The sequence below is a fragment of the Semicossyphus pulcher genome, unplaced genomic scaffold (genome assembly GCF_022749685.1).
Source record: "Semicossyphus pulcher isolate SPU_LCO1_2020_fin unplaced genomic scaffold, fSemPul1.0.p SCAF_8, whole genome shotgun sequence".
NCBI lineage: Eukaryota > Metazoa > Chordata > Actinopteri > Labriformes > Labridae > Semicossyphus > Semicossyphus pulcher.
The window spans coordinates 28,421,667-28,449,426 of NW_027211759.1; the positions used below are offsets into that span (position 1 = coordinate 28,421,667).

Below are 27,760 nucleotides of genomic sequence, written 5' to 3' on the forward strand. Positions count from 1 at the left end.
AACTGACAGCAAACACTGCAGATTAACGCTGAGCCCGTCCTCAAGGAAAGCAAATATTAAAGCATCCACTGTTGCTTCGTGTCTTATCAGTGTGTTTGACAGAAAGCGAGGGGGAGTAATAAAGGCTGGTCCTGCAAACTGTACGGAGTGATTGATGAATTGCGGAAAGAGAGCTGTCAGCAACAGAGCCTATCGGTTTTTGGACATCATGGTGAGAAAACAACACTAATGACTAGCAGTAATGAGATCCCATGTTTACCTGTCTCAGTAGGGCCAATAATCCACCTGGGTGCCTGTCAGACTTTAAGCACATTGTCCAAGGTCTGACTAACAACACTGTTTGGTTTGTGTTTGGAAATTATACTTTTATCTGGCTTCAAAACCGGCAAAAGGAAACTAATTATCAGTACGGTCCTTCTGCTGTAAGCCCAGGAGTTTGTTTACTTCGTACAAAAGCTGAAGTGTAACAACAACAAATGTTGGCTTTAGAGAGGCTTACATGCTCAGCCATGTCCCTCAGCCATGTCCCTCAGCCACGAGCAGTAACTTCCTGACGCTGTTCTAAATGCCTTGTAACCTTTTCAGTGACCACAAGATTTGAGAAAGGTCCTGCTCCTGGTCTTATTGCATGTGATCTCTATTTACAGATTCAATATTTTTATGTAGAACAGGCAGGGACGTGGATTTTCAGTGCGAGACATGTTCTGGTGTCTGTCTGCAGTACGCTTGTTGTCCAAGTAGTATTGGCCAATCACATATCAGCAGGCTGCGGTGTATGCAGGACAAACAGTCTGTGTGGAGAGCAAACGGAACGTAATGCGTCGTAATGACATCCCAGCTCCCATCAGCGTCATCTGACAACCATTCAGCTTCTTATTAATCTCTATAAACAGACATCTGCAGCAAGTTCAGCAACAATCTGTTCTAGATCCAAAATTCAACTTGAGATAAATTCACTTGACTCTGCGTCACCAAAGCAGTTCAACGTTTAGATTTCCCGACTTCCTCGAATGCATCAGAAATGATGGCCCCCACCCTCCATTCAACAAACTTGTCATGTTAAAGTAGTTTTCATCTCCTCCTGAGGACAGACCTGACAAAGCTATATGTTGACTTGTTCCTAATCTGCATCAAGAGCCATTAATTAAAGTCAATCACAAGTAAATCTGTTTCTTTTTTGGCTTCATGAAGTTGTCACAGTTTGAAGATTAAACAGAAAGTGAGAGGACCCAGATGTAGAATACAAAATAAGTTTAATTAACAAAAAGGTAAAAAAACAAAGACTTACTGAGAACAGACTAGGTTTTAAATTCTGACAAAAAGTTCCAACAGAAAATCCAACACAGCGAGAAAAAACACGAAGAAACAAGATATCCAAAGGTTAAACTGATAATGATGATGTTTCACAACAACAAATGACAAACAAGGAACTGACAGTGAAACAGGGGAGCACAGAGACTGAATAAACGTAGGAGGTGAGGCTAATCAGACACAGGTGAGACAATCAAGGGGCAGGTGAAAACAATCAGGGCAGGGCACTTAAACAAACAAGCGGGAAACACACAAAGGATCAACACGAGAGACAAGGTGACAAAGTAAAACAGGAAATGATTCAATGAAACACAAATGAAATACAACTAAACAAGACTAAATGCCAAGAACACAGATTAAACTACATAGAAAACTAAACAACAAGAACTAACGACAACAGGCGACAAAGTGACAGAGCAAAACAGGAAACAGCATCTGATCACTGAGACACAAATCAAAACACAACTAAACTAGAATAACTCATGACAGAAGCCAGAGTGCAGCCTCTGTGTAACTATTTACAGTGAAACTGAGACTCACAACAACATTGTGTCAGTGCCAGGTTAGCTGTTTCCAGTGTTTAGCTAATCTAAGATTAGCATAGCTTGGCTGAAGCTCAATTTTAAGCATGCAGACCTTAGGATGGAATTTTCTTGTCTAACTCTCTAAGACCTTATAATCCTCAAAGTTCTTTAAAGGATAACTTCGGGATTTTTCAACCTAGACCCTATTTTCCCATGTGTTTGTGTGTGAGTGACTAGTGGAGACAACAATTATCGATCCAGTATTCAGGGAGGGAGCACCGGCCAGCAGCTGCGAAATGAGATACGATGTAACTAAATGGGGCACTGGGCATACGCCATACGTCACAACAGAGAACATAAGGTAAAGTAGCATGGCTGCCACAGTGTTTTCAGCCACTTATTTTAACGATCTGTCAGTAGCAAAAACAAGCGCTTTTAGTGGCTGTATATGTGCTTACCTTGGGCAATCAGACACACACACCTCTGGAGGAAAGTATAGTGCAGTATGGTTAAGGTACAGCACGAGGTGCAACTTGACCAGCGATAATCAAAGCTGCTGTTTGATGTTGCCATTACTAAATCAGCTGAGCCTGAAGTGTGTCCACAGACTTCATACTGCAGCAGAGAAATACAGGACCTCATGCTATTGGCAGATCAGCTGTCAGCAGTAAAACATCAAAGTCAGGAATCATCTCCACCTCAGATTTGTCACAAAGACAGACTTCCAGGAAACGGTTAAAGTATATTTCAAAGAGTAATGACGTTCCTCTAAAATAAACCTTTAAAGCAGTGCTTTCAGCAGCTTGATGACGGATAATAGAAAACGAAGGGGCCGCTCTATATTCAATTGATATGCGGGAGGCATACAGAGAACTGTATCTCCTCTATATGGAAAAGACATTAAATTTGAAAGGCTCTTCAGTCTGAGTGACTTTAGTGAATGAGACCTTATACGCTGCAGTAAGGCCTGGTCAGATGGATGCTGGTGTTGTTTCAGGGTTTAAGAAGTCGTGGTGACTTGGTGACTCAGACACGAGTCGACTCGAGTCACTGTTTTGATGACTTGCGACTTGACTTGGACTTGACGCATGATGACTCGGATGACTTGCGTGTGTTCATAAGTTTGAATGTTAGTTATTAAATATAAAATGATCAAATTCAATGTTGTCAAATTTCTGTCTAACTATCAAGTATGTATGCAGCGCAAACTGGGAATCATGATTGTACAACTCAAAAAGCTCCCCGGTCTGTGATTGTCATGATTGGATGACTGGCTGTCAGTCAAACTCCTCGCTATGGCAACAGGCATATAAGCCCCCAAAGAGAAGCCTCATCAGTCGTACTCGTTACTACTCAATACGGTCTCAGAGCAGACCGTCATCATGGCTGCGTCTTTGCCAAGATAACACAGATACAATTCACTGTCATACTTTTTGAACAGGTTATATAAATTGGCCAATAATATCATTATTAGACGAGCTGCTAACACCTTGTCTTTTCTCTTTATAAAGACCGGATACTACAGGTAAGAGTGCTGGATCTTGGGTGGAAAAAAAGTGACTTGACTTTCCTTAACTAAGGATTCGATTTGACTTGACTTGACATAACCTGTGACTTGACTTGCCCAAGACAAAATGACGTGAGACTTGCTTAGGGCTTGAGCAAAGATGACTTGGTCATAACACTGGTGATTATATACACATACACGTACATCCCTTAGCTATCCTGCTAATCCTTTGAGGGCTGCAGAGAGCTCAGCCAATAACAGCTGACACTGGGTGAGAGACATATTGATCAACATGATATTAATTATAACTTCATTTTTACCACACCTCTTAAAAATAAAGTTACAATGTGCTTTACAATAAAAGCTAAGAATAAAAGTATGTAGTGGAGGTAACCAGTGAAGCACAGATTGGTGCGATGTTGTCCCGTCCTTTTTTCCATTTTTGGATGTTTCACGTGCTGATGTCAGAATAACGTGTGTTGCAGTAGTGTGGAGGAGATGGGCACGGATGACCTTTTCAAAACCTGCAGAGAAGAGGAACAAATTGATCTCTGTTAAATGTCTCATTTGGAATCAGCAGGACTGAACCACTTTAGTCACTGAAGCATCAAAAATAACACCTGGACCACAGGTCTCCTTTTTACACATGAAGCACAAGGTGAGAGGATAAGGTCAAGAGTGTGACCTTTGTAGTGGCAGGGATGCTTGACATGTTCAGATTAAATGTTTAATAAAATCCCTTGAGGAGGAAGAAGTAGCATATTTAAATCAGCAGGGAGAGAAACCCGGCCTTGTAGATGTAATGATTGGAAAATAATCTCCAGGGGGTCTGTAGATTAAAACACATCAAATCGGCATTTTGATCTTCACCAAAGACTCTCAGGGGAAGAAAAACATTTAAAAGCCATTAAACCCATTAAATGAGTGTTTCACCTTGGCAACACGTTTGGCAGTGGTAAAGCTTGAGGGACTACTTTTTGTTTAATCCCCTATTAGAAAATGTTTTATCATAATTACAATTTATCTTGACATGCACGGCATTTACAAATATGAAAGTTTCTAATACAATAAATCTAATATGACATAAAAAAAGCTGATGTTGCTGCAGACAAGCTTCTAACATGCAATGTGGAAAACTAGCATACACTGGTTTTTGAGAGCAACGTCTGCTTGGAACGCTCCCCACCAACATGACACAGATCAGATGTAGATTCTTCAAATAGTCACTCAAACAAAAAGAGTCTGAGATAGATGATTATTGTCTTACTATTATTATTATTGTTACTGTTATGATTTTTTATTTTGTTGATGTGTGGGTGACAATTTGTGTTGCTTTGTTTACAGGTCACTGATGTTTACTGTTTCTGTGTGGAGCCGTTTTCACTTATTTTCTGATCTCAGGTTTGATTTGGTTTGTTGTGTCTGTTCATGTTTCATCAACACTGTTTGATTTTAAAGTGTTTTATGTTGATGTGTTTGTGTGGAGCCCAGGAAGACTAGCGACCACTCTGTGCAAGCTAATGGGGATGAAACACAAAACATTAATACTCTTGCTGTGTCTCTTTAGATGCTCTAGTAATTATAAGGTATGTTTATCCTGTTGACATGACACCATGTTCCTCAGCTGTAAGTGCTGTCGCCTCACAGCTAGAAGGTTCCTGGTTTGAATCCCGGTTCAGGACGTAGCGGGCCTTTCTGTGTGGAGTCTGCATGTTCTCCCTGTGCATGCGTGGGTTCCCTCCTTGTACTCCGGCTTCCTCCCACAGTCCAAAGACATGCTTGTTAGGTTCATTGCTGACTCTGAATTTCTCGTAGGTGTGAGTGTGAGTGTTAAAGGTTGTCTCTGTGTATCAGTCCAGGTGTAATCCCGCCTCTCGCCCATTGAAAGCCAGGATAGGCTCCAGCCTCTCCGCGACCCAGAACAGGACAAGATAGATAACGGATGATGGATGGACCTCTGGCTCATATTTAATATTTAAGCTATATTGAAGCTTTTCCACAAGATATAGGACTATTACTTTGCGTTTCTGTTTTGTTTTGATTTCTTCAAAAGTACCCAAATCTTATCTCTCTCAAAGCTCCTTTGTTATATGAGAAATGTAGGCTCCGCAGAACAAACACTTAAAGATTTATGAGCATCAAAATTCATGTGTGAGAAGTCCTGTCTTTAAACAGTGTGCACGGTGAACCGACAGCGAGCTCTCAGCACACAGACATGGAGAGAACAAACGCTGAGCTGAACAAGGGCACAGGAGAGAGGGTGGGTGGACAAATGAAATACACTCTGTGCATTCATCAAATTTGACTTCTAGCGAACTGAATGAATGTGTAAGCAGCAAATACAAGAGTGCTAATCTCTTTACAGCTGCTGAATCGGAATAATAAACTCATTATTAAACAATATCTGACAGTAGTTCCTGCAGCTCTCTCTGCACACTGACGTTAATGAAGTCCAAGCTTCTGCGGCTCCTGTTACCTCTGCGTGTTTCTCAGACTGCCATACAGAAAGTTTGTATGGAAATAAAAGAGGCAGTTTTACCCAATTAAGCTTCATGAGGCTGTAGTGTCCTCTAATGATGATGACTAGCTCCTTATGCACACACAGAGACACACAGAGTCAAACACACGCCCGCACTACATCAGAGGATGAAGCAATTCTTGTAACTCTGGACAACGGACCGTTAACACTGATCTTACTGTTGCTCTTTTATCAGACGTTAAAAGGAAAGTATTTGGGCGTCGTTCAGCCGCGTGAGGATGAAACACCAGCAGATACACATCACAGGGAGCTAAACAAGCTAATTGAAGTGATTTCAGCGCATCTCCGATTCTGATCGTCTCACTGTGAGACTGAAGAGGAGCGACGACCCGGTGAGGGAGCCAAGTCATCCGCTGCCATTGTGAGAGATGATACTGCACATTATAGGAGAGTAATTAGACTGAGATCACAGAACATTGTAACAGTAATCTGCCTGACTGCAGGATCATTTGTCTCCGTGCTCAGTATTGATCCTCGTGCTCTGCAAGACCTTCAGTTTGCAGGCTCATCAGGTGTTTTTAGCCAAATGTGGATGGAAATGAAGATCAGGCCACAACTCTGGTCCAGACTGATATATCTCAACAGTGATTAGCCGTACTGCCATGAGATTACACGGATACTCATGATCTCCTGAGTGGGAATCCTACTGACTTTGGTGACCTGGTGGCTTTTTGTCCAGTGGCAAAATATCAGTCAATAAATATCTGAATGTTCCCCTGATTACATGAAGCTGAAGTTCAGCCAGGAAGACTTTAGTGTGCATGCTGGTTATATTGTTCATATTTCTTTCTGCTCACACTCACGCATGCTCACTCTTATTTTCCTGCACTCATCAGCTGTCTCATCACCTCCGTCCAATAGCTCTGCAGCACACCCTCATCGTTAGCCTCCCATATTGCTGCTGCCTTTTTAAATATGACTTTTCTCTGCCTCCAGTTCATTCATGCCGTCCTTCTGTGCGACCCTCCACCTCCCCATCACCGCCCAGTCTTCATCATCAGCTCAGATTAAATCATCAGCCAACACCTCCACCACCAGTGTCCGGACTCCGTGGGGGGAAAGATCCCTCCCACCCTTCAAACACCATATCTCCCCGTAGAGTCCAAGCGCCAAAGACTTCTGACCTTGATTCATTTTCACATTATCATTGTAGAATAAATGTTCTTCCTTACTTCATTTACTGGTCTGTCCTGATTGAACTGGCATGACATTTTGTACAGACAGTCAAGCTGCCCAAAGCATGAATACTAATATAATACTGAATGATGAATTTGGTGAGTACCTTTTCTTCTCGTGCCTCATATGTTGACGTTTTTGTTTGATATAAAAATATCCCCACAGATATTGGATGGATTTCTCTGAAGTTTACTGCATGAGTTCATGTTGCCCAGAGGATGATTCAGTGTAGGTTAGATCCACTGAAATGTAAGGTAAATATGATCATTTGTTTAGTATGTTCAAGGTTATGACTAAATACCTGCTGACATTCTCTTTAGTCTTTAGATCGAATTAGCTTATGTTAGCCAGCTGACAGACTAAACTAAGATGATGCACATTATAAACAATGCATACACGCTAAACACCTTGTTGTGAGCATTAACATTCTGAGCATGTTAGCATGCTTCAACAGTCCAGCTTCACAAAGCTGCAAACAGGGCTTTGACTGTTATTCTTGTTAGCTTACCTGTTTGAGCTGTTCATGCACACACGTGTAGAACAAATGTATTTATATGTGTGACACATGGACTCTGCAGCAAAAAGAGCATTTGGGCAGTTTTCTCTCCTGGTGCGTGCTGACTGCCTGCCGAGTGTCTGCCCACCCTCTCTGATGAATAATGTAACAAGTGGTGAGTGGTGTGGGTGGAAGAGAGGGATGGCCTCTCCTCAAAATAGACTCCTGTGCAAAACCAGAGGACTTACACAAAAGCACACACTTAGTTATGAAACATTTTTCATTGCAAGGGGCCTGGCAGCCTGCAGACTATTACAGAGCTGCTGCAGTTTGTGCAGAATTGAGATATCTCATGAGAGCACCCTGATTAGGAACGGTCAAGTTAAACAGTTTATGGACTAATGGCACGGCAGCACGAGCAGCACTTTAGAGCTGTCAACAAGGAGAGGGTCATTTTTAGAGAGGTGTGAATGTGTCACAGCTGAGAGAGGGAAGAGGCATCCAGGAAAAGTGTGTGTGTATGTGTGTGTGTGATGAGGTTGTCCTGGTTCATCCCTGGAGTGAGTGGAGCAGGTGAAGCACAGGCCCATAACAGGCGTGCAAGCAGCAGCCAGCTCTGATAATGCCCCTCAGGCCAGTGAGCCAGGAGTGGTCACTTCCTCTCTCTCTCTCTCTCTCTCTCTCTCTCTCTCTGCCTGAGTAGGTGTGCGTGTGTGTTTGTGTGTGTGCAATCAGAGCACACAGTGTCCTCGCTTTTCCACAGAGAGTGAAGCTACTCCAACTTTCTGTGTGCAGACGGCGTTCAGCACTTTGTGATGATGGAGAGCGCAGAGGGGGAGCAGAGATTCCAGAGGAGTTGCAGTAAAGATGACGGTCAGGAGGACGCTAACGGTGCCATGTGTTAATGAGACATTCGTGGGCACGTTTTGAGACTCATCAGATTTCCGTGCATGCACACAGTCTTTCCACTCGGTGTGGTAGCAGCGGGCGCGTTGCTATTTTTAGAAACAATGTTGCGGTAGAGGAATCAATCAAACTGGGGCTAAAACAGTGTGTTCATGACAATCTGCTGCAATCCTCTGAGATTCCTCACCGGCTCACCGGGCCAGGATGTTGCATACATATCTGTGTTATCTCAGCTGATGCCAAATGATGCCTTTCCGTCTGAGGCTCTCCAGGAAAGCTCACGGGCGGACTGCAAACTTTTGCACCATGAAATCCACTTCTCTTTCCTGCAACAGTGGCTGCAATGATTTTGGGACCTACTGTAGTTTTCTTTCTTCTCACAGTCTTAGTATTTCTAAAGAACATTGCAGTTCGGGATGTGAATGAGAATTATTGGATGATAAAGAAAAAGGAGCCTGAAAATCTGGGGAGAAGCGTTTTCTCCTCCTCTTTTACTTCTAACGAGAGGGAGCATATTTTTGCCGGCTCTTATGGGAATTAAGCACTCGTCCCGCTGCATGCTCCTCAGGAGAAAAATGGCGGAGTCTGAGAGCATTGAGGTAAGTGTGAGAGACACCTTTGATTTTACGAACTGCGATGAGAGTGCTCAGTTTTTCGGACGCTGTCCGGGGTCCTGGATGCGTCCTGCAGCATGCGTCCTGCAGCATGCGTCCTACCTGTAGTACAAGTTGCATGTCGGACAAAATGCAGGACTGTCCGGATGAAAGAGGCAGCAATGTTAGTGACAGGCTCCTTCTGTGCGATGATATTTACCACCAGAAAAAAGCAGGCTTTTTGTGCAAAGCAGGCGAGAGAATATGTCCAACATCGAGTACTTAAATGTATGCATCGTCTCACTGGTGTTAGTTTCTAACCTTGTTTCTCCCAAGGTTAGTATGTTCTGCAGGGTTCGGTGATGAACTGTATGATTTCAGTGTTATTTAACTAGCAGACAGGACAGGCAGGATGGTCTGTTCTCTCTCTTCCTCTGATCAGACACTAAGAATAGTTGACCATCCGTTCTCAGATAGAGCTCCCTCAGACACTGTCCCACACAAATATAAATGCAATTTAGTGTCTTAACTTAAATAGAACCAGTTTGAATGAGAAATATGCTGCAGGCGCAGAGTGCAGCTGCTTCGCGCTGCGCTGTCCAAGGTGCTGCAGCATCGTGCAGACAAACGCTGGGACCTGATGTGTGGAGCAGGGGTGAGGGTGAGCTGAAGGCGCGATGTGCAGGCAGCACACACTGACCTCTGAACGGGGGATCCCCTGGATGCCGCCAATTAGTTTGAGTCACCCTTTAGCAGACCCAGTCCTCAGACATCTGATCATGCATTACCCTAATTTCACACCATGTGACCTACATTGTTAATCTGTCTATAATCTGTCGCCTTCAGCTCCGTTCTGAGCTGTAAATTCACATCAGCACCACATGTGCTGGGTGTTTTGTGGAGTCCTCTGTGCCACATCTGTATTCACAATGTGACTGCATGCTGAAGAGTTCTGCTGATTCATCTGCTTAAAGATTCAAACACCCTGTGGAGATGCAGACACGCACCACGTTGCTTCATTAAACATTATTCATCAAATAAAGTTCTCTCATAGCGAGTGTGTTCATGGGAGAAGCCCTCAAGTTTTTATCAGCACACTCACGTCTGAGGGCAGCAGGCTCCTGATACATCATGATGAGAGGACGCTGCCCGCATGGATGGATGGTCGGATGGGTATTTGACTTCCGCTGCTCTCTGCTCTTTTGGAACATTTATGTTCTCATAGGCGCTTAAGTGCTGAAGTGGCAGAAGACCAAAGTGATGCTCTTTCCCGTCTGTAAGAGGACGTTTTCCATGGATAGATTAATTAAAGGTCTATCAGCCATTATAGCCTTTAAGTCATCTATACGGTACCTTTCTCCGGATATGCATTGAAACACTAACTTCCCTTTAACAGATAGACAGAAACTGACTTTTCCCACTGCCTTCAGGATAAGCAGCAAACAAACAGGGGTCATCTTCAACCGTCAAACAGCTGCAAAGTGACCATATGTCCCTTCTGTGTAACATAAGTACCAATCAAATGTCCTTCTCAGATAACGGTTCTCACCTCTGTGAAGGTGAGGATCCAGCCTGAAATAGAATCGCAAATTTGTTAATATGTCTGGATAGTTGGACGCATGGCCGTGCTCCCCCATCTGTTTCCTGTGTCAGTGCACGTCAGTTACACTCACTGCAGCTGCGCTCCTCCGACCAAACTCTGCCCCAAGTCTGCTTCACTTTAATGAAAACCTGGAGCAGTGTTTCTGCATTGCAACTTTGAGAAAGTCCTGATAGATGTTGTATTAAAGCTGTAATCACCTCCTCTTTGGCCCTGCCGTGTATTATCGACTGCATTCAGGTTGGTTTGGAGCCAACAGTTCATCAAATTCTGCTGTCTTGCTTTCACTGTTTTAGTGTTTTAAAGATGCTAAATCTGCAGTCATTACACCTGAGAATGTACACATCCTATATCTGAGGTTAGTGTCCGCTGCTAAATGATTATTTCTGAGCTTCCTGAAATAAAAACGATAAAATTATAAAGTAACACATTTTCAGGCAGGTACATCAAAGCCTCCTTGATGATCCAAATGAAAAACATTTGAGAATATTTATCCATCCATCCATTATCGGGTCATGGCGGCCTACTCAGTAAGGTGACCCAGGCGTCCCTCTCCCCAGCAACATTTCCCAGCTCCTCCTGGGGGCTCCCGAGGCGTTCCCAGACCATTTGGGATATAAAATCCCTCCAGCGAGCTCTGGGTCTACCCCGGGGTCTCCTCCCAGTTGGACGTGCCCGGAAAACCTCCAAATGGAGGCGCCCAGGAGGCATCCTAATCAGATGCCCAAACCACTTCAACTGGCTCCTTTCGATGTGAAGGAGCAGCTGCTCTACTCCGAGCCCCCTCAGGATGTCTGAGCTCCTTACCCTCTCTCTGAAGCTGAGCCCAGACACCCTGCAGAGGACACTCATTTCAGCCGCTTGTATCTGCAACCTCTTTCTTTCGGTCACTACCCAAAGCTCATGACCACAGGTGAGGGTTGGAACGTAGATCGACTAGTGAGAGCTTCGCCTTGCGTGTCAGCTCCTTCTTCACCATGGCGGTCCGGTACAACGCCAGCATAACTGCTGATGCTGCATCAACCCGTCTGTCAATTTCACGATCCATTTTACCCTCACTGTGAACAAGGCCCCGAGATACTTGAACTCCTTCGCTTGGCGCAGTTATGAAGAACAGATAACAGATTCCGTATATTTAATACGATGTAAGAAGTCCATGGAAATGCATACAAGTCACAGTCACAAACTCTGTAAACTAAACCATGTTCTCTCAGAGCTCTTACGCTGCTGTAATAAATCAGGCCACTGATACATCAATATATGATATGTAGTTTGGATGCTAAAAATGTTTTCTAAGACATTTTTACAGATGCTTGAGCACAAATGAAATAAGTACTCAATAACCTGAAATCCATCAAAGCTTTGGAGCAGTCTGACTTATTGTCTTATGACTTATTGTGAATTATTAGTTCTTAACTTTTGCTTTCCTACCTCGCATTTTTAACTTTTAATTTTGCATCATATATTAATTTATTGATCATTATTCAGTCTTTCATGTTGGTGTGTTACAGCTGTAGGAGACGTGCGCTAAGCATCGAGTAGCAGAAGGCTAACTGGGTTTTGTAGCTGTTGAATTAGCTGTCAAACTGAAGACATGCTAGCAGCTGTGTATTTAGGCACCCTGGTGTTTTGAGCCAAATGCTAACATATTAAAGTCAACCACCGGATATCTGAGTCGGCGGCTATAAACTCTGCTACAATGCATCATTTGTGAACACCTGCTTCGTGCCTGACCCGGGTCAGCCTCAGTGTGAATGCACCGTGCGGTGAAGAGTTATTTTCCCCACGTCTTTTTCTTGGTTATTATGTTCCAGTCTGTGGCATTTAAGCCCAGCAGGAAAAGAGAGGAGCAAGATAAATGTGAGGGTCATTTTAAAGGGACAGATACAGACAGCAGGAGAAAGAGGAGGAGGATGGAAATCGACTCGTTCAAACGAGGAAAAATCAATGCCTCTGACAGAAATACTTCTTTGTGTTCACTAGATCTGAGCGCAACGCAGAGTCACACTGCTGCTTGAAGACACAACAGCATGACCTCATCTATTAGTGAGGTTATTCTCCTCTTTCACTCTGTTATCTGCAGGTCATAGTCATTGAAAGATCAATAACTGACTTCAATTAGTTTTATTGATTGTTTATTAAACAAAAACGGACTTACGATGGCATCAGAGTTTCTTCTGTAAGTTTTTGTTTCAACGCGTAAACTGAGCACGTGTCTGCTGTACGTCTGTCGCCTCAACAATACAGATATGAAAGTGGATGGTCTCAGGTTGTGGTGAAGATGCGGCATGTGAATTAAGGTTTCTGACAGATGACACACAAGCCAGAGTAAACATTATATATGCTGATGTAACACTGAAGCATCGCTCAGTTGTAAAAAAAAAAAACAAAAAAAAAAAACAACAACAGTATTTATCGTTTATTTTTAGAAGCCTGAAAGTTGGAACGAGAATAAACAGCAGAACGGCTTACTGGCTCAAAACTGAGATGCTGGGAGTCCTGCTCTCTCTCTGGCTCACTCACAGCCCAGCACACACACACACGCAGACACACACACACTGAGGCTAGACCTCCCCAGCTGGCGTCCGAGGTGATAATCAGAGCATTACGGCTGTACCTTCTGTGCAGCGCAGAGCTCTCTGGCCATCTCTGCCTTCTGTTGACAGACAGCCTGACTTGTCAGCGCTGAGAGCGTCCTGAGACCCAGCAGACTCTCTGGACTCACTGTGAACTCGGCAGACCGCTTTATGGAGCGGGAGACTGACAGATGAGCTGAGAGGCTTGAGATCAGATGAAATGTTTAGTGGAGTGGCTGTTAAGTCTCAGCCTATCACTGCCCCTGAATGCAAAGCACACTCCGGGATGTTGTTGACGGCAAATTGCTGTTACATCTTTATCTCGTTTCTTTCTTCAGAAGTCCTTAAAGAAATGTTTTCTTCTTTGTCTCTCTTTCTAGCCGCCACAGTCACAGCCTCAGCCAATCAGGATAATCCAGTCCCACTCGGCACAGCCCACCTCGTTGCCCAAGCCTGTGCCTTCCATCCAGCACGCCCCGCGGCCTCCTCTCCCCCCTCACACCCCCCACCCTGCCAGCCTCCCGAGCTGTCCTGGACGGGGCAAGATGGCCAAGTTCCTCAGCCCAGAGGAGATGACCTCACGGGACTACTACTTTGACTCTTATGCCCACTTTGGTATCCATGAGGTACGTTATCAATGCTGCATAACATCTTGTTGTTTGAAATCAAATGCCAACAAGTGTACGTAAGTTATTGCACCTGTCAAGCAACCATTGCTTTGTAAAACTGGGTGTCAACACGATGGTTTTAGAGACGCAACAGATCCAAAAAGATTCTGATTCAGAATACTTTAATAACCCCAGAGGGCAATTCATTCTGACAATCTTACCATCCATTAGTAGAATACAAGAAGAATGAATAGAACAGATAAAGTGCACAGGCTGACGTCACAATCAGGCATCAACAACATGTCAGTGATAACAGCAGGTGCAGGGGATGCTGAACAGTCAGATTATGCATTCAAACTGTGGAGTAGCCTGATGGCAGAAGGACTGAAGGAGTTAACATGTCTGTTTGTTTAGCGTGCCGGCATGTGATACCACTTACCTGAGGGCATAACTGGAAAATCCTTGAATAGGATATGGTCAGGTTGACGTCTTGTTTCTTCTGCTTTCTTGACTACTCGCTTTCTCCACAGAGAGCAAAGGTCATCTTGTTGGACTCCAGTAATCTTGGAGCAAACGCTGACTATTTCGATTAGACTCTTTTTGTCCTTCACAGACGACCAACGAATAAAAGCACAAGTTAAAAGACTCTCAATAAAATCTTAATAAAAGTTCCTCAACAAGTGAATTCTTTAGTTTCCATGTTTCACAATGCAGTCTGTGTTCTCAGGAAATGTGCCGAAGTACTGTAAGTAAGTAAGTATGTACTCCGCGAATGATTCTGGCTCTATCTATTATTACGTCTTCTGTCTTCGTCATATTAAGATCAAGAAAGTTTTCATCACTCCGTTTTACAAAGACAAACAGCTGACTTACTTGTGCTTGCAGTGCAGACAGCGTGCACAGTCACAGCTCTCACTGACTCGAGCAGAAATAAACTCAAACAAAGCCACAACAAAGCTCTCGGCGACGCCGACGTAGAGACAGTGAATTAGCCTACTTATCTTTGTTCTCCACTGACATCGGTTTCAATTTCATTTTCCTCTGCTCCCTTTTCCTCCTTTGAGATGTAATTGCTTCAGACTCCTTTGTTTCCCGACGTCAAGGCATTTTTATTATGATAAGCTGCGTCCAAGTCTCCTAGGTAGCTTATCCTTCTCCTCTGGAGTGCTCCAACAACCAAATGCTAGAAGTCATAGATTGTTGGAACCATGGTTGAGGTAACAGTCAGCCAAAGTCAAAGGGAGTGTAATATGAACGCAGCCTTAGAGAAAGCTCTGCCTGTGAAGCTAAACTCAGAACGGAGAATAAAGGAGGACTAGAACAAGTGGATTAAGATATTGTAACGTTGGGGATAAGTTCCTGTTTATGTTTGCTGTTGTTTTATTGCGGGAGGTGTCCACTGTAGTGGGTAATTGGCTGAGAAGTAGCTACTTTTAGCAGGAGTTTGACGCTCTGGGGGGAATAAGATGCATGTTGAGCAATTGAGAGGTAAAGAGAAAAGCAGCAAAGGAAATAGATGTGGGCTCTGTTGAGCGAGCAACGCACATTACCTCTTCCTCGTTCTTCCTCCATCCATCTAGCCACCTTATTCAGAACTTAGCAGTCTTTTTCAGTCTGCCATTACGAAACGTAAGACACGGCTTCTCTTTCTATCTGAGTTCAGCTGCATTCTGAAGACTGACAAAAGAAAGTAGAGAGAAAGTATTGAGCCTGAATAAAATGAGCACCTTCTCAGTGTCACCTGTTAGAGGGATTTTTTTTTTTGCATTTTTGAATGTAGGCCAGGTGTATTTCTGAATATTCTCCACACTCACACATGCTCAGAGACAGAGAGTCAGACGAGAGCTGCAGACAGGCTGATCCTGCAGTCTCACAGGGCTTATTCAGAAACACCAACTGTGGATTTGAATGTAAAACCGAATGTCTGAGACGTAATAGAGTGAGATTAGAGGCAGGATGTTGTTTGTCACCGCTCCACTACAGGTATCACAGCGGATTCAGACCCCCATGTTTTTAATTTCACAGTTTCCTCCCCTCCACATGAGTGTTCACATCTTCCTCATATTACTTGTCAATGCTAACCAGGAGATGCTGAAGGACGAGGTGAGGACGCTCACCTACAGGAACTCCATGTACCACAACAAGCACGTCTTCAAGGACAAGATCGTGCTGGACGTGGGGAGCGGGACCGGCATCCTGTCCATGTTTGCGGCCAAAGCGGGGGCAAAGCACGTGTACGGGGTAAGACGTGTTTCCTGTCACTGCAGCGTTATCGCTCTGCACCATCGGGGTCTGAGCCCGACAATCTGCTCACACTGTGTGCATGTAAGACCGTCTCTCTGTGGATCTGCATGTTAACCATTTCCAGCAGACTCCTGTTAATCTTGGAGGGATATCTTGTCTGACAGGCAGGTGATAAAAGTGTGTGTGGCCTCTCGGGCAGGTTGACAGGCAGAGCCGGAAGGATTTGAGAGCTCTGTGTGTTGTGTTGGTGCAGGAGTAATCACTAGTCAGGGCATGTGTGAGAATATATATTCTGGATACACACGACTCGTTGGGATAACCAGGAGGAACTCATTTCTGTACGCTGGTTGGTGACAATATCGGCTTCAGGGGAGGATTGATTAACTCGGGACTGGCAAGAGACTCGTTCTGAAGTGCTGGTGGAAACGACGTGTTTATGTGTTTGAGACTTCCCTTCCCTTTCTTCTTCTGCTTTTACTCTCTCCCTCCTCTCTCTCCTGTACTTTTACCTCACAATGTTTTGCTGCTGTCCTTCTCGGGGGGTTTTATCCGCATAAATAAGAGGCTGCGATTTTAGGGATTTAGTTCACCTTGGATTTAGATGCTTTGAGTTTGAGCTGTGCAGCACGGCCCAACACCTTAATCATATAAGCTTATAAAGCTGCATATGAAAGATGGGCTGGAGAGGTGGAGGACTGGGCTCTGCGCCAACAACAACAGCGCTCTGTCATATGGACCTCGTTACTTAAAAAAGAAAAATGATAACCTCTTTTTGGATCCACAAGGAGCCGTAAAATACTCTTAGGGGCTGAATTCCAGATGTGTCAGGGACGTATTATCACGGGCCAACATTTATTATCCCACGTTTCTACCCAATTATAAAAATGTACAATGAAAATGAAACCTTTAAAGCTAACTCGTAACAGATTATGTTCACTCATTAAGTTTACTTGAATATTTTTCTCCTTCATAACTCCAGAGAAATGCCAGTGACATACACAACTGAATGGGCATTAGATCATTTGCTTATTCACACTCAAAAAGTGCAGCACGAGTTAAAGCGGTCATCTCGAACATCTCAGTTTTGTTGTCTTTGACGGCACCTGTGGCGATATACGGTAATTGCAGGAGCACACTACCCAGGCATGCAGACAGTGCTGCATGTGTGACGTCCACAGTTGGCTCTGGTTCTAACAGTTGCCAGTGAGCTATTCTGTTGGAAAGATGTTCAAAACTCGGTTTATGTTGAGACCAGATTCCACCTGCTTCTGTCGCACATTCACACACGTTAACGGCAATTTTTAAGTCTCCTAAAAGTCACCAACAAAGCTTGTTTTTGCTATATGGCTTGACCTGGATTCAATCCCACGATAGCGGCATTCAAGCCAAGCACTCAACCCGGTCAGCTACCGGCTACTTAAAATAGCCATCAGGTATTAATGAACTATGTCAGCATCCAGGGGTCGTTCTGCCGCACAGCCCAAGTACCTGGGCATGCGCAGCCTGCTTGTTCAAAACTGCTCCCTTTACGATCTCTGAACCTTCTTGTTAGCATCACACAACCCCTAAAGAGCCGTGTTTTTGAGTTTTGTATGAAAAATAAAATGCGTTGAAATCACGTCTTTGTGTGGACCGGATTTCACCAGCTACAGTCATCACTTTGGTCACCGCTTCATTGCTAAAATGAGCAAATTAACAAAATGATTAAAGCAAAAATGTGTCTCTGACACGCTGATGTGGTAACTGTATTTTAGCCGTTTGAAAAAAGGTTGAAATTAGGTCTTCAGAACTGATTTCAACCAAATGTCAATGTTGAAATCCCGGTTGGTGCTCACAGGGATTCATTCTAACTCTTGATATTCCTTTTCAGACTGTTTGCTTCATCTGAGCGTCGAGTTTGTTTCTTTTTCTTTGGATTTTCACTTATTGTTGAAGTTGTATCTGTAGTCATCCATCTTTTCTTTGTTTGTTCAGCCATAGTAGATTACTGTTTACTCGCAACACTTGCTGAGAGTGGAAAAGCAGCCGCTTCGCTCCGCCTACCCTCTCTGCCAGACCAACCACTGCTGGCTGATGGAAAACACGTCACTTACTGGGCGGGGCTTGGGATTTGTTCCACGAAAGTCACCACAGACACCCAGTCTGTAATAATACTATATACTGCAAATGCAAAGGCTTTCATCAGTGGGCCATAGGCTCAGTCACCGTTGTGTTACCTCATTCAGCGATAGAGAGACTTAACAGACATTTATTTAGATGAAAACCTTTCAGATAATTACTTTAAACATCCTGCACATGTAGCAATGAAGGCATGTTTGCCAACAGGGCAGCAGTATGTGCAATAACAATTAGTCTACTTCTGCTCCGTCCACATATTTGAATCACTCCATCTCAGCGTCCACAGCCCCTGATACAAACCATCGTCTTCACTCTGCAGTCTCTCACACTTACATTGTACAAATTTAGTGTAATGGGTGCTGGTTTAGCTCAGTTAGAGCAGGCACTCATATACAGAGGCTACAGTCATCGACACATGGTCGCAGGCTCGACTCCCGGTCTGTGACCATTTGGTACATGTCACCCCCCACGCTCTGCTCCCCACATCTCCTGCTCTCTTCAGCTGTCCTAAAGGCTCAACCAAAAAAATAATCTTCAATAATAATAAGTGTAATAACTTCCCCTCAAAGAGTCATTCTTAGTGAATTTGCTCTCAGGTTGCTGTGACTCTCTGGACAGACTGCGTTCAGTTTGAGGAGCGAGCTGCAGCACATTCAGTCGACCAATCATCAGCCAGGCACCGTGTGAATGAGCTGTGAATGATCAGACCTAATTACCAGTGTGTGTCTGGGGATTCCTTCTGCTTGTTTTGTTCTCGACGTTTTCCTAAAATGAGAATGGATTCATGTGTCTGGAAACTCTCTTTTCATGACACTCAGTCTAACAGACTTCACAAAAGGTTTGTGAAATCAGAGGGAGATTAAGATGCACTGATGAGATGAAAGCAGCCTGATAAAGATAATAATTGCTAATGATAATGTTAGAGTCACTGCAGAGTACGTTAAGTGTTCAAATAAGAGTGTGATTTAATTTGACCACATTTAAAGCAGGCTTCTGATACTTGGCCACTAAAAGAGGAGAGACAGATACTTTCTCTAAATGTGATGGATCAAATATTTAGAGTAAGCAACTCTGTTATTCTCATGAGACATGAGAAGCTCAGGTTGTCCTGATTCTCCTGGATGTAACTTTAGAGAAGCATTTAAATGTTAGCTAGTTGAAAGTTTAAAATTCAAACTCGTGTGTTGTAGAAACGTCTTCCTGCCCTGTAGCGACCTAATGGCAGCATTAAATCCAACAGAAAGAAACAGGTAGGAATGGTAGAAGTTCAGGTGACACTTAAATTATTGGCAGCCACATTTTCATCAAGCGTAGCGTTTGTCCATCTTAAATGATTTAGAACTTACTGTATGTCTCAGGTCAGCAGCTCAGACTGAGAGGAGAAGCGCTGTTAGAAACGTGTTCTTGCTGAGTCTCCAGAGAGAAGGAGCCCACAGTGACAGTGACTCTTACTGACGCTAGTGAGAGGTGCAGGAGTCAGCGTGCGAGGGTGTGTTGACTCTAAACACGCCTGCAGGCATCAGCACCCCCGCTGACTCTGACGGACACATGGCTCAGGCTGCCTCTTCTCACAGAGCATCATGATGAGACGAGGAGTCTTTGCAAATTAAAGGCTGTCATTGGCAGTAGCTTTATCACACACTTACAGCAACATGCACACATATGCCTGCAAGAGCGCATATACATACACCTGGTGCAACATTAGTCATCAGGCAGGGGCATCAGTGTTGTGGGTGCAATTGATAGACATGCAGACAGACGGCTGTGGGCGCCACCAGCAGCCTACACACCGCTCCTCCACTAATAGGCAGCGGAGAATAGGGATGCTGCAGGGAGGCGATGCAAATGTCAAGTCTCTGCATCGTGTGTGCATGCTGGGAAACTGAGGCTGAGGGCAGAATTTCATTCCCGGATGTATGTTGTACTGTGTAGGAGCAAAAAAGAGAGGAAAGCCAAGGTTTGTCTAGCATGTCTAATTGGCCTCTAAAATAAAAGCCCCACAGACCCTCAGTCTTCCATTAGAGTCAGAGGCACAGAGTGCTTCTATTTTTCATCCCGCTCTCTTCAAGAGCTTCCAATCCTGGCTTTACCTTTCTTACAATCCCGAGCACCTAGAGTTCATTCAAGGGTCCTCAGCTGATTACGAACAGATGGATCTAGGTGGAACTGGGTGTGCACACTCAGGTGGAAATCTATACTCTCAGTCTACTTGATGCAGTGAGAGGTTCGTATTGACAAATGCCTCCTGCTGAATTATGTTCTAATTCTGTTTGGGAGCCGCTTACAAGAAGTGTCCACAGTTAATTGTGATGAATGAAGGAGCTTTGTTTGTTACAACTCTGTTATTCCTGGAGCCGCAATAAATCAGCCACGAGTCCTGCACTGGTGGGCAGAACAGGAAGCATAAAATACCTCAAGTCAGGAGCTCAGGACTCAGAAGAGAAGAGAAGAGAAGAGATAAAAGAGACTTTATGGAGGAAAATCTGAAAGAGATGCATTCAGGAGGCGAGAAATTGGACAAAAGCAGTGGGTTAGGATAATTTATCGGAATTTAAAATGTCAAGAGAGTAATGAAAGTAGAAGTTGAAGGTCCCGGTGGGACTCTTGGCTGGTTGCAGTTGAGTAGCGACTAATCATCACATTAATTACTTAAAATAGGATGCTCTGGCAGCGTTTCAGGGGCCGCACAAGAGGCTGGGCACAGTGTAATATATATCTCCATATAGTCTTTTATCATCCACCATTTTCAGCTCCTTAAAATTCTATTTTAATCTCAGTGCACAGTGTCAGATAGTAATCACCCCCTTGCTATAGTCACAAATATACTGTAAGTGATAAAACACCTACTTACTGCGACCGAAGCTGCACAGGGGGAAAAATCCCTTCATTCTGAGCTGGTTTGCTTTCATATCGCTCCTTTCTTCCGTAATACATCACAGCTGGTTTGAATTCTTACAGTCCTTTGTAAAAACTTTCAGGTTTGTATCCAGCTGCAAACCTGAAGTGTTTCTTCAGGACTGGACTGGAGGACATGTACAGACCGATGCAGAACAAAGATAACCTTGTTTTCTCCCTCAGAGAGCACCTCGTGGTGTTTGCTTTCATTCATGCTCTGGATAAATTACACAGGAATAAGGATTCATATCTCTAAACTTTATTACAAATCACAGAGGAACTGGAGAGCACAGAGATAAATCAGAAGGAGTTTTCACAGCCTGTAAGAGCCACACATTCGTCACACTGATTTATCCCTTCTCCAATAACCTTCTAGGAAAACATTGCATCCGGTATCTTAACACAGAATCAGTCTTTAGCAGTGATGGAACAGTAACAGTAAATATACTCAGTACAATACCTAACTTCAGCTATGAGGTCTGTGCACTTTCCTTCAATATATATATTTTTTGGCTACTCTATATTTCTATTGGCTACATTTCAGAAGTAATATTCACTATTTTGCCTGACTTTATAACTTGGCAGCCTTAACAGAAAAGTCCATTCAAAAAAATGAAAACTAATTTCTATATCAGAATCATATTCCTCTCCCCATAAAAACCTTATGACCCACGTAGATGTAGACCTATCTTGTGACCCCTGCGTTAGGAACTAACCAACAAGCTGTATATAAAGCTACAGCTACAACAGAAACTCCAGTGCACATTGTTGCATCTGTATAACAGTTTAAAGACAATGTCAATCTTGGGCAAAGAGGTTTTTAGTACGAGAAGTGTTCTGGTTTCTGTGTAGTCCGAGTAATATTGACCAATCACGTATCAGCAAGCTGCGGCGTATGCAGGAAAAACAGTCCATGTGGAGAGCAAAAGCAGGTGGAACGTAATGACATCCCGACTCCCATCAGCGCCATCTGACGACGATTTACTTTCTTATTTATCTCTATAAAGAAACATCTGCAGCAAGTTCAGCAACAATCTGTTCTAGATCTAATATTCAACTTGAGACAAATCTGCTTGACGTTGTGTCGCAAAAGCCGCTCAACATTTAGATTTCCCGACTTCCTTGAATGCATCATAAATGATGGCTCAGCCCTCCGTACAAGAGACTTGTCATGTTTAAGTAGTTTTCTTCTCCTCTTGAGGACAGACCTGACAAAGCTTCATGTTGACTTGTTCCTAATCTGCATCATGATGTTGTTACTTCAGCAAACTGAAGAGCCGTTAATTAAAGTCACTCTGTTTGGGCTTCATCCCGCTGAAGTAAGCCAGAGTGCAGCCTCTGTGTAACTTACTGTTTACAGTGAAACTGAGACTCAGCACAGACGGATGAACGGGCGCTCCTCCGGGGGATGGGACGAACCAAGAGATGACAGCGTTTATTTAGCAGACACATCTGGAGGGAGAATTTACCTTCACTTTGATCTGAACACACGGTCGCTTCTCGAGCTGCTGACTGGACTGTAAACAATGCAGCGCACGGAGAAGGAAGTCTGGGCTGGAAGTCGTTTATCGCTAACCGCTGGCTAAACTGGAATGCCCACAAAATTCGCCATCACTCAGAGGCTCAGAGGCTGTACCGTTGTCAGACATAGCGGATGGGTTCAGAGATTACATCCAAAGCTATCCAAAGTCATTACACATTCCTAATGTAACAAAACAAGTGGATAAACTTCAATATCAGGAGTTAAACTACTCGTAAGGTTTCCTCAGTAGAAAGGAGAAAAAGTGATGGTGATAGTTTATCAAACTGTGATGTTTTTGTCATTTTTAAAAAGTAGAATCTCTTTGTTCCCCTGTTAACTTGAGCCATTGTGTATCTACCAATGCTGAATGAACATGATGACGTTTAGCTGAAGAAATTGTTTCAAAGCACAGAGCGTTCACTTCTGCTTTCACAGACAGATTTACTATGTCTTATCTTCAGCTGAACATCCCTTCAGCTGAACTTGCAGAATGGATGGAATTTATCACATAGGTACACCGATAATCGAGACGTTAGACTGAAGGTGTTCTGAATCTGCAAACTAAGGACATTTTATTGGAATTTTTATATTCTGCTCACAGTCCTTCAGAAACGTTCAGATAATTAATTTCTCTCCTTTTTTCTGACAGATCGAATGCTCCAGTATATCAGAGTACTCAGAACGCATCATCAAGTCCAACCACCTGGACAGCGGTAAGACCTGCTGCATTCCACACGGCACTGCACAGACTCATTGGTATTCATGTGCACAAACTTGCTTCCAACTTATGTAACTTATGTTTTTTTTAAAAATAGAATCCTCCCGTAACTTTGAGAACAAATTCACTGACTGTGCATCCACAGAATGATTGCTCCATAAACCACCCTGTCAGCCACGGTCCCATCTATACACCTATGAATATCAAGTATGCACACGTAATTGAACCGAGGGTTAACACTATGTTCACTCTAAATTTTAGAGAGACTATAAGCAGGAAGCAATCACCAGTTGGAGTATCGGGGTTCACATGTCACTCTGACAGACACTTACATCACCAGGGAAACTCTGCAGTCACTTCCTGCCAATGCAGAACAACAGAGCTGAAGTCAGCTCATCTCAGGCTGGGCACACAACCACTGCTCCACTGTAAACCCCAGCTGGGCTCATTTCCATAAGAACATAAGAGCTGCTATAGGAGCACATACTGTACCAACTGATGTGTCACCACTCAGATCTTCTCTCTCTCTGCATTTTAATTATACTGTCATACTGCAGATTTCCCAGCACTAACATGCTAATCGTTAGACTGAATCTGTTTGTAAAGACACATTTTTGTACCCCAAAACAGGAGCATTAATTGTGACTTAAAAGACATGTTGTGTGTTGCAGTGATCACCATCTTCAAAGGGAAGGTGGAGGAGGTGGAGCTTCCTGTGGAGAAGGTTGACATCATCATATCAGAGTGGATGGGTTACTGCCTCTTCTATGAGTCCATGCTCAACACCGTCATCTTTGCCAGGGACAAGTGGCTGGTATGATGTGTTCAGTGTGTGTGCTGACGCATACACAGGCATGATTTCGCTGATTTGTCCTTTGGTTTGTCTTTATCCAAACATCCATCCATCCATCCATCCATCCATCCACCCATTATCTATACTGCTTATTCTGTTCAGGGCCGCGGGGGCTGGAGCCTATCCTTGCTGTCATTGGGCGAGAGGCGGCGTTACACCTGGAATGATCGCCAGTCAATCACAGGGCTGACACATAGACAGACAACCTTTCACGCTCACATTTAGAGTCACCAATGAACCTAACGAGAATGTCTTTGGACTGTGGGAGGAAGCCGGAGTATCTGGAGGGAACCTACGCAAACTCATTACAGAAAGACCCCCTACCTTCTAGCTGTGAGGCGACAGCACTAACCACTGCACCACCGTGCAGTTAATCAAATAACAGTCGCATTAAGTTCCTTACGACAGCAGCTCCCAGCCGCTTTGGCTTGTTACCCCATAACATGAAGCATTGTTTACCTCACAGGTTGTTGGACAAGCTGTTATCTCCTTGGTCAATATAAATTGTATTATATTATTTTGGGGGGTATCAAATGGATTTTTGAGGGTAGTAAATAAAATCCATGCAAATTGTGTAAATGATACTCAATGTATATAAGTCAGCAAGTGAATTAACTGAAACGAGTAAAGCTTACCTGAATTACCTAATTTTCAACAGTAATAATTGCAACCCAAAATAATGTAATTAAAATCTACCTAAAGATATCGGGCCCGTGCTGCAGAGTGTGCATGCGTCAACTGTTCTTGGCTGCAGGCCGGGGGTTGGATTCATCGTTGTTTGTCAGTGTCCGTGTGTCATCAGGGTTAATGTTTAACATTTTGCTGTGTATCATAGAATGAATGAAAGTGTTCATATAGTTATTAGTCATATATACCAGAGGATTTGCAGTCAGTGTATTGTATATGACAAGACATTTAAATTTGTAGCCCTCTTTTAGTGGTTATACTGGCCGACTTTCCTGAATATTAAGAAGAAAATGAACACGAGCAGGCTCATGTTGTTGATTGTAATTTTTTGCTTATTTGAGCATCTTGAATCCCTGAAAGGCTGCACGGTGGTGCAGTGGTTAGCACTGTTGCCTCACAGCTAGAAGGTTGCTAGGTCGAATCCCAGTTCAGACGTAGTGGGCCTTTCTGTGTGGAGTCTGCATGTTCTCCCCGTGCATGCGTGGGTTCCCTCAGGGTACTCCGGCTTCCTCCCACCGTCCAAAGACATGCTCGTTAGGTTCACTGGTGACTCTTAAATTTCCCGTGAGTGTGAGCGTGAAAAGTTGTCTGCTCCTATGTGTCAACGATTATTGATACTCATTTTTATTAAGTAATGAGTTGTTTAATCTAATGAGAAATGTTAAGTAAAATTAACTAATTTATTGTAGTGTATCATAGTTGTTAAATTTAGGTACTCTTCACTCAAAACATATGGTCAAATTTACTCAGTCCAATGAAGTGCAAATTGTTATCTCACTTTGATTGAGTAGATTCTATAGGTAGCTTTTTATAGTGTAGGTGCAGAGGCAGACAGGAAACAGGGTTGAGAGAGTGGGGTGTGCTGTAACCATTTGGCTACCAAAGCGCTCCATTATTAAGTGTATAGTTGAAATAGTGTTATAATATAATAAACTCAATACTGCATTAATCGCCGCATAAACAAAAAAACATGCAAAGATGTTGCATTATTAACCGTTACCTCATATGGATGGGTTAGCCATGTTTCATTATTGTAAAATAATAGCTATAGTCTGATAGTTACACCTATTACTCCTGCTCGTTCACAGAGGGAACAGTAACAGCCCAATAACTCACACTTGTTCTTGGCTGAGGAATGAAATGTGACCGGCGCTGTAATGTAGACCTTTTATAATGTGTTCACGATTAATTGCTGACTCATTTCTTTGCCTCATTCGTCAAACAGAAACCCGGTGGATTAATGTTCCCTGACCGAGCCTCTCTGTATGTGGTGGCCATCGAGGACAGGCAATATAAAGACTTCAAAATTCACTGTGAGTGTGTGTGAATGTGTGTGTTACCTGAAACTAGACAGTGTAATGTACCTGACTTGTTCTGTAGCTGATGTTCCCTGTAGAGACTCTCTCTGTTCCAGTATTATGTCCTTACATTGTAAATGAACCTTGGATGTAGAACACCATCAACACCTCTGCAATGTGCTCTCACAAGTGTGGGTGCTCTCACACACAATGTCTCCAGCTCTGCAGATGATCTTGAACTTGTCCTCAGGCATAACTCTGGGGGCGATAATTTATATTTTAAGTCAACAAGCTGCGTTTCATCCCACTCTCAACCTGCCTGGATGGCTGTGGGCGATGTTTGCTGCTGGACGCGGAGCACCAGAGTCCGTGTTGAGCCAGTGCATAACCCAGATGACAAAAGGCATGCAAACAGAACAATAGCCAGCAGGCCTCCTACTCACACTCCCCCTCACATCTGGGAAGTTATACAAGCACGATGCACTGAAGTCATACTGGCTCACTGCATAGAAACGCTCAGCTATGATGTAAGGATAGTTAAAGTCAATCTGCCATTAGCTTGTGACGAGTGTTGGCATGTATTGACCACAAACTTGTTTCTCCTCCGGCAGATGGCAAAGATGGCCTTTGGACTGGCTTAGAAGTGGCCTCCTGCAGCCCTCCAGTGTTACAGAGCATATTGCGGTCATTAGTACTCCTCTGGGCTGCAAGCTGCTATTGTTAAGTGGGCAGCATGAAATGCAAATACATTACATTACACAGTCCCTGCAGGTGTGTGACCTGCTCATTATCACCAGCTCTCAGACTCACTCGAGCAGCTCTCTCCTTTCAGGTCATGATAGAGATGTTTGCTCACACACTATCTTAAGGAGCTCGATGAATAATGTATGGAAGGATTCAGCAAAAGCAGAAAGGGTGTCCAAGGCAAGAGGAGAGGCTGCGTTCAAGGAGGCTCATGTTTACAAATCATCCACGATTACAATCTGAGCTTCATCTGTCGTTAGAAACTCGTTCCAAAACGACAGGAGGTCCAGAGCATTCTTAGACAACCTGTGCTTAAGACCCCAACTACATTGTTTTACATCTGCAGCCTGTTTACTGAACTGAACTGAATGAAACACTGAAAGAAGGGAATATGCCGTGTGTGTGCAGTTTTCACAGAACAGGGAACTTGGTGCCAAAGTTACTCAGTGATGCTGTTCTTCACAGGGTGGGAGAACGTCTATGGCTTTGACATGACCTGTATCCGTAACGTGGCCATGAAGGAACCGCTGGTGGACGTTGTGGACCCCAAACAGGTGGTGACCAACTCCTGCCTCATTAAGGTCAGTTAAACATGGAGATACCTTTAACTGATGGTCATGATCAAATCATCTCAAAGCATGAGTGCATGTCGGCTGTAGACCCAATTCATTGCAGAAGAGAGTTTCCTTGGTGTAAAATGATGAAATAACTGGCCTGGTGGTCAGGAGATGCCATTCATGGCCAGGTGTTGATGCAAAGCTAACAGTCTGTCAAACAATCCTCTCTAAGGATGGCTAAGTTTATTCTTTACCTGAGAAACGGTAGTTAAAAATGCTAATTTACCA

At 43.7% G+C, this 27,760-nt stretch overlaps 1 protein-coding gene across 1 annotated transcript in view; it reads left to right on the forward strand.

Moving 5' to 3' along the window:
- Positions 1–8,702: 8,702 nt before the first annotated feature.
- LOC138613424 (protein arginine N-methyltransferase 8-B) overlaps positions 8,703–27,760 on the forward strand; it is a 31,542-nt gene continuing 12,484 nt past the window's right edge. Inside the window, exons 1-7 of the mRNA XM_069687093.1 lie at positions 8,703–9,058; positions 13,609–13,854; positions 15,922–16,077; positions 23,265–23,328; positions 24,005–24,147; positions 26,099–26,186; positions 27,381–27,496. Coding sequence (XP_069543194.1) covers positions 8,990–9,058; positions 13,609–13,854; positions 15,922–16,077; positions 23,265–23,328; positions 24,005–24,147; positions 26,099–26,186; positions 27,381–27,496 — 882 coding nt within the window. The 5' untranslated portion in view covers positions 8,703–8,989. The remainder of the gene's footprint in view (positions 9,059–13,608; positions 13,855–15,921; positions 16,078–23,264; positions 23,329–24,004; positions 24,148–26,098; positions 26,187–27,380; positions 27,497–27,760) is intronic.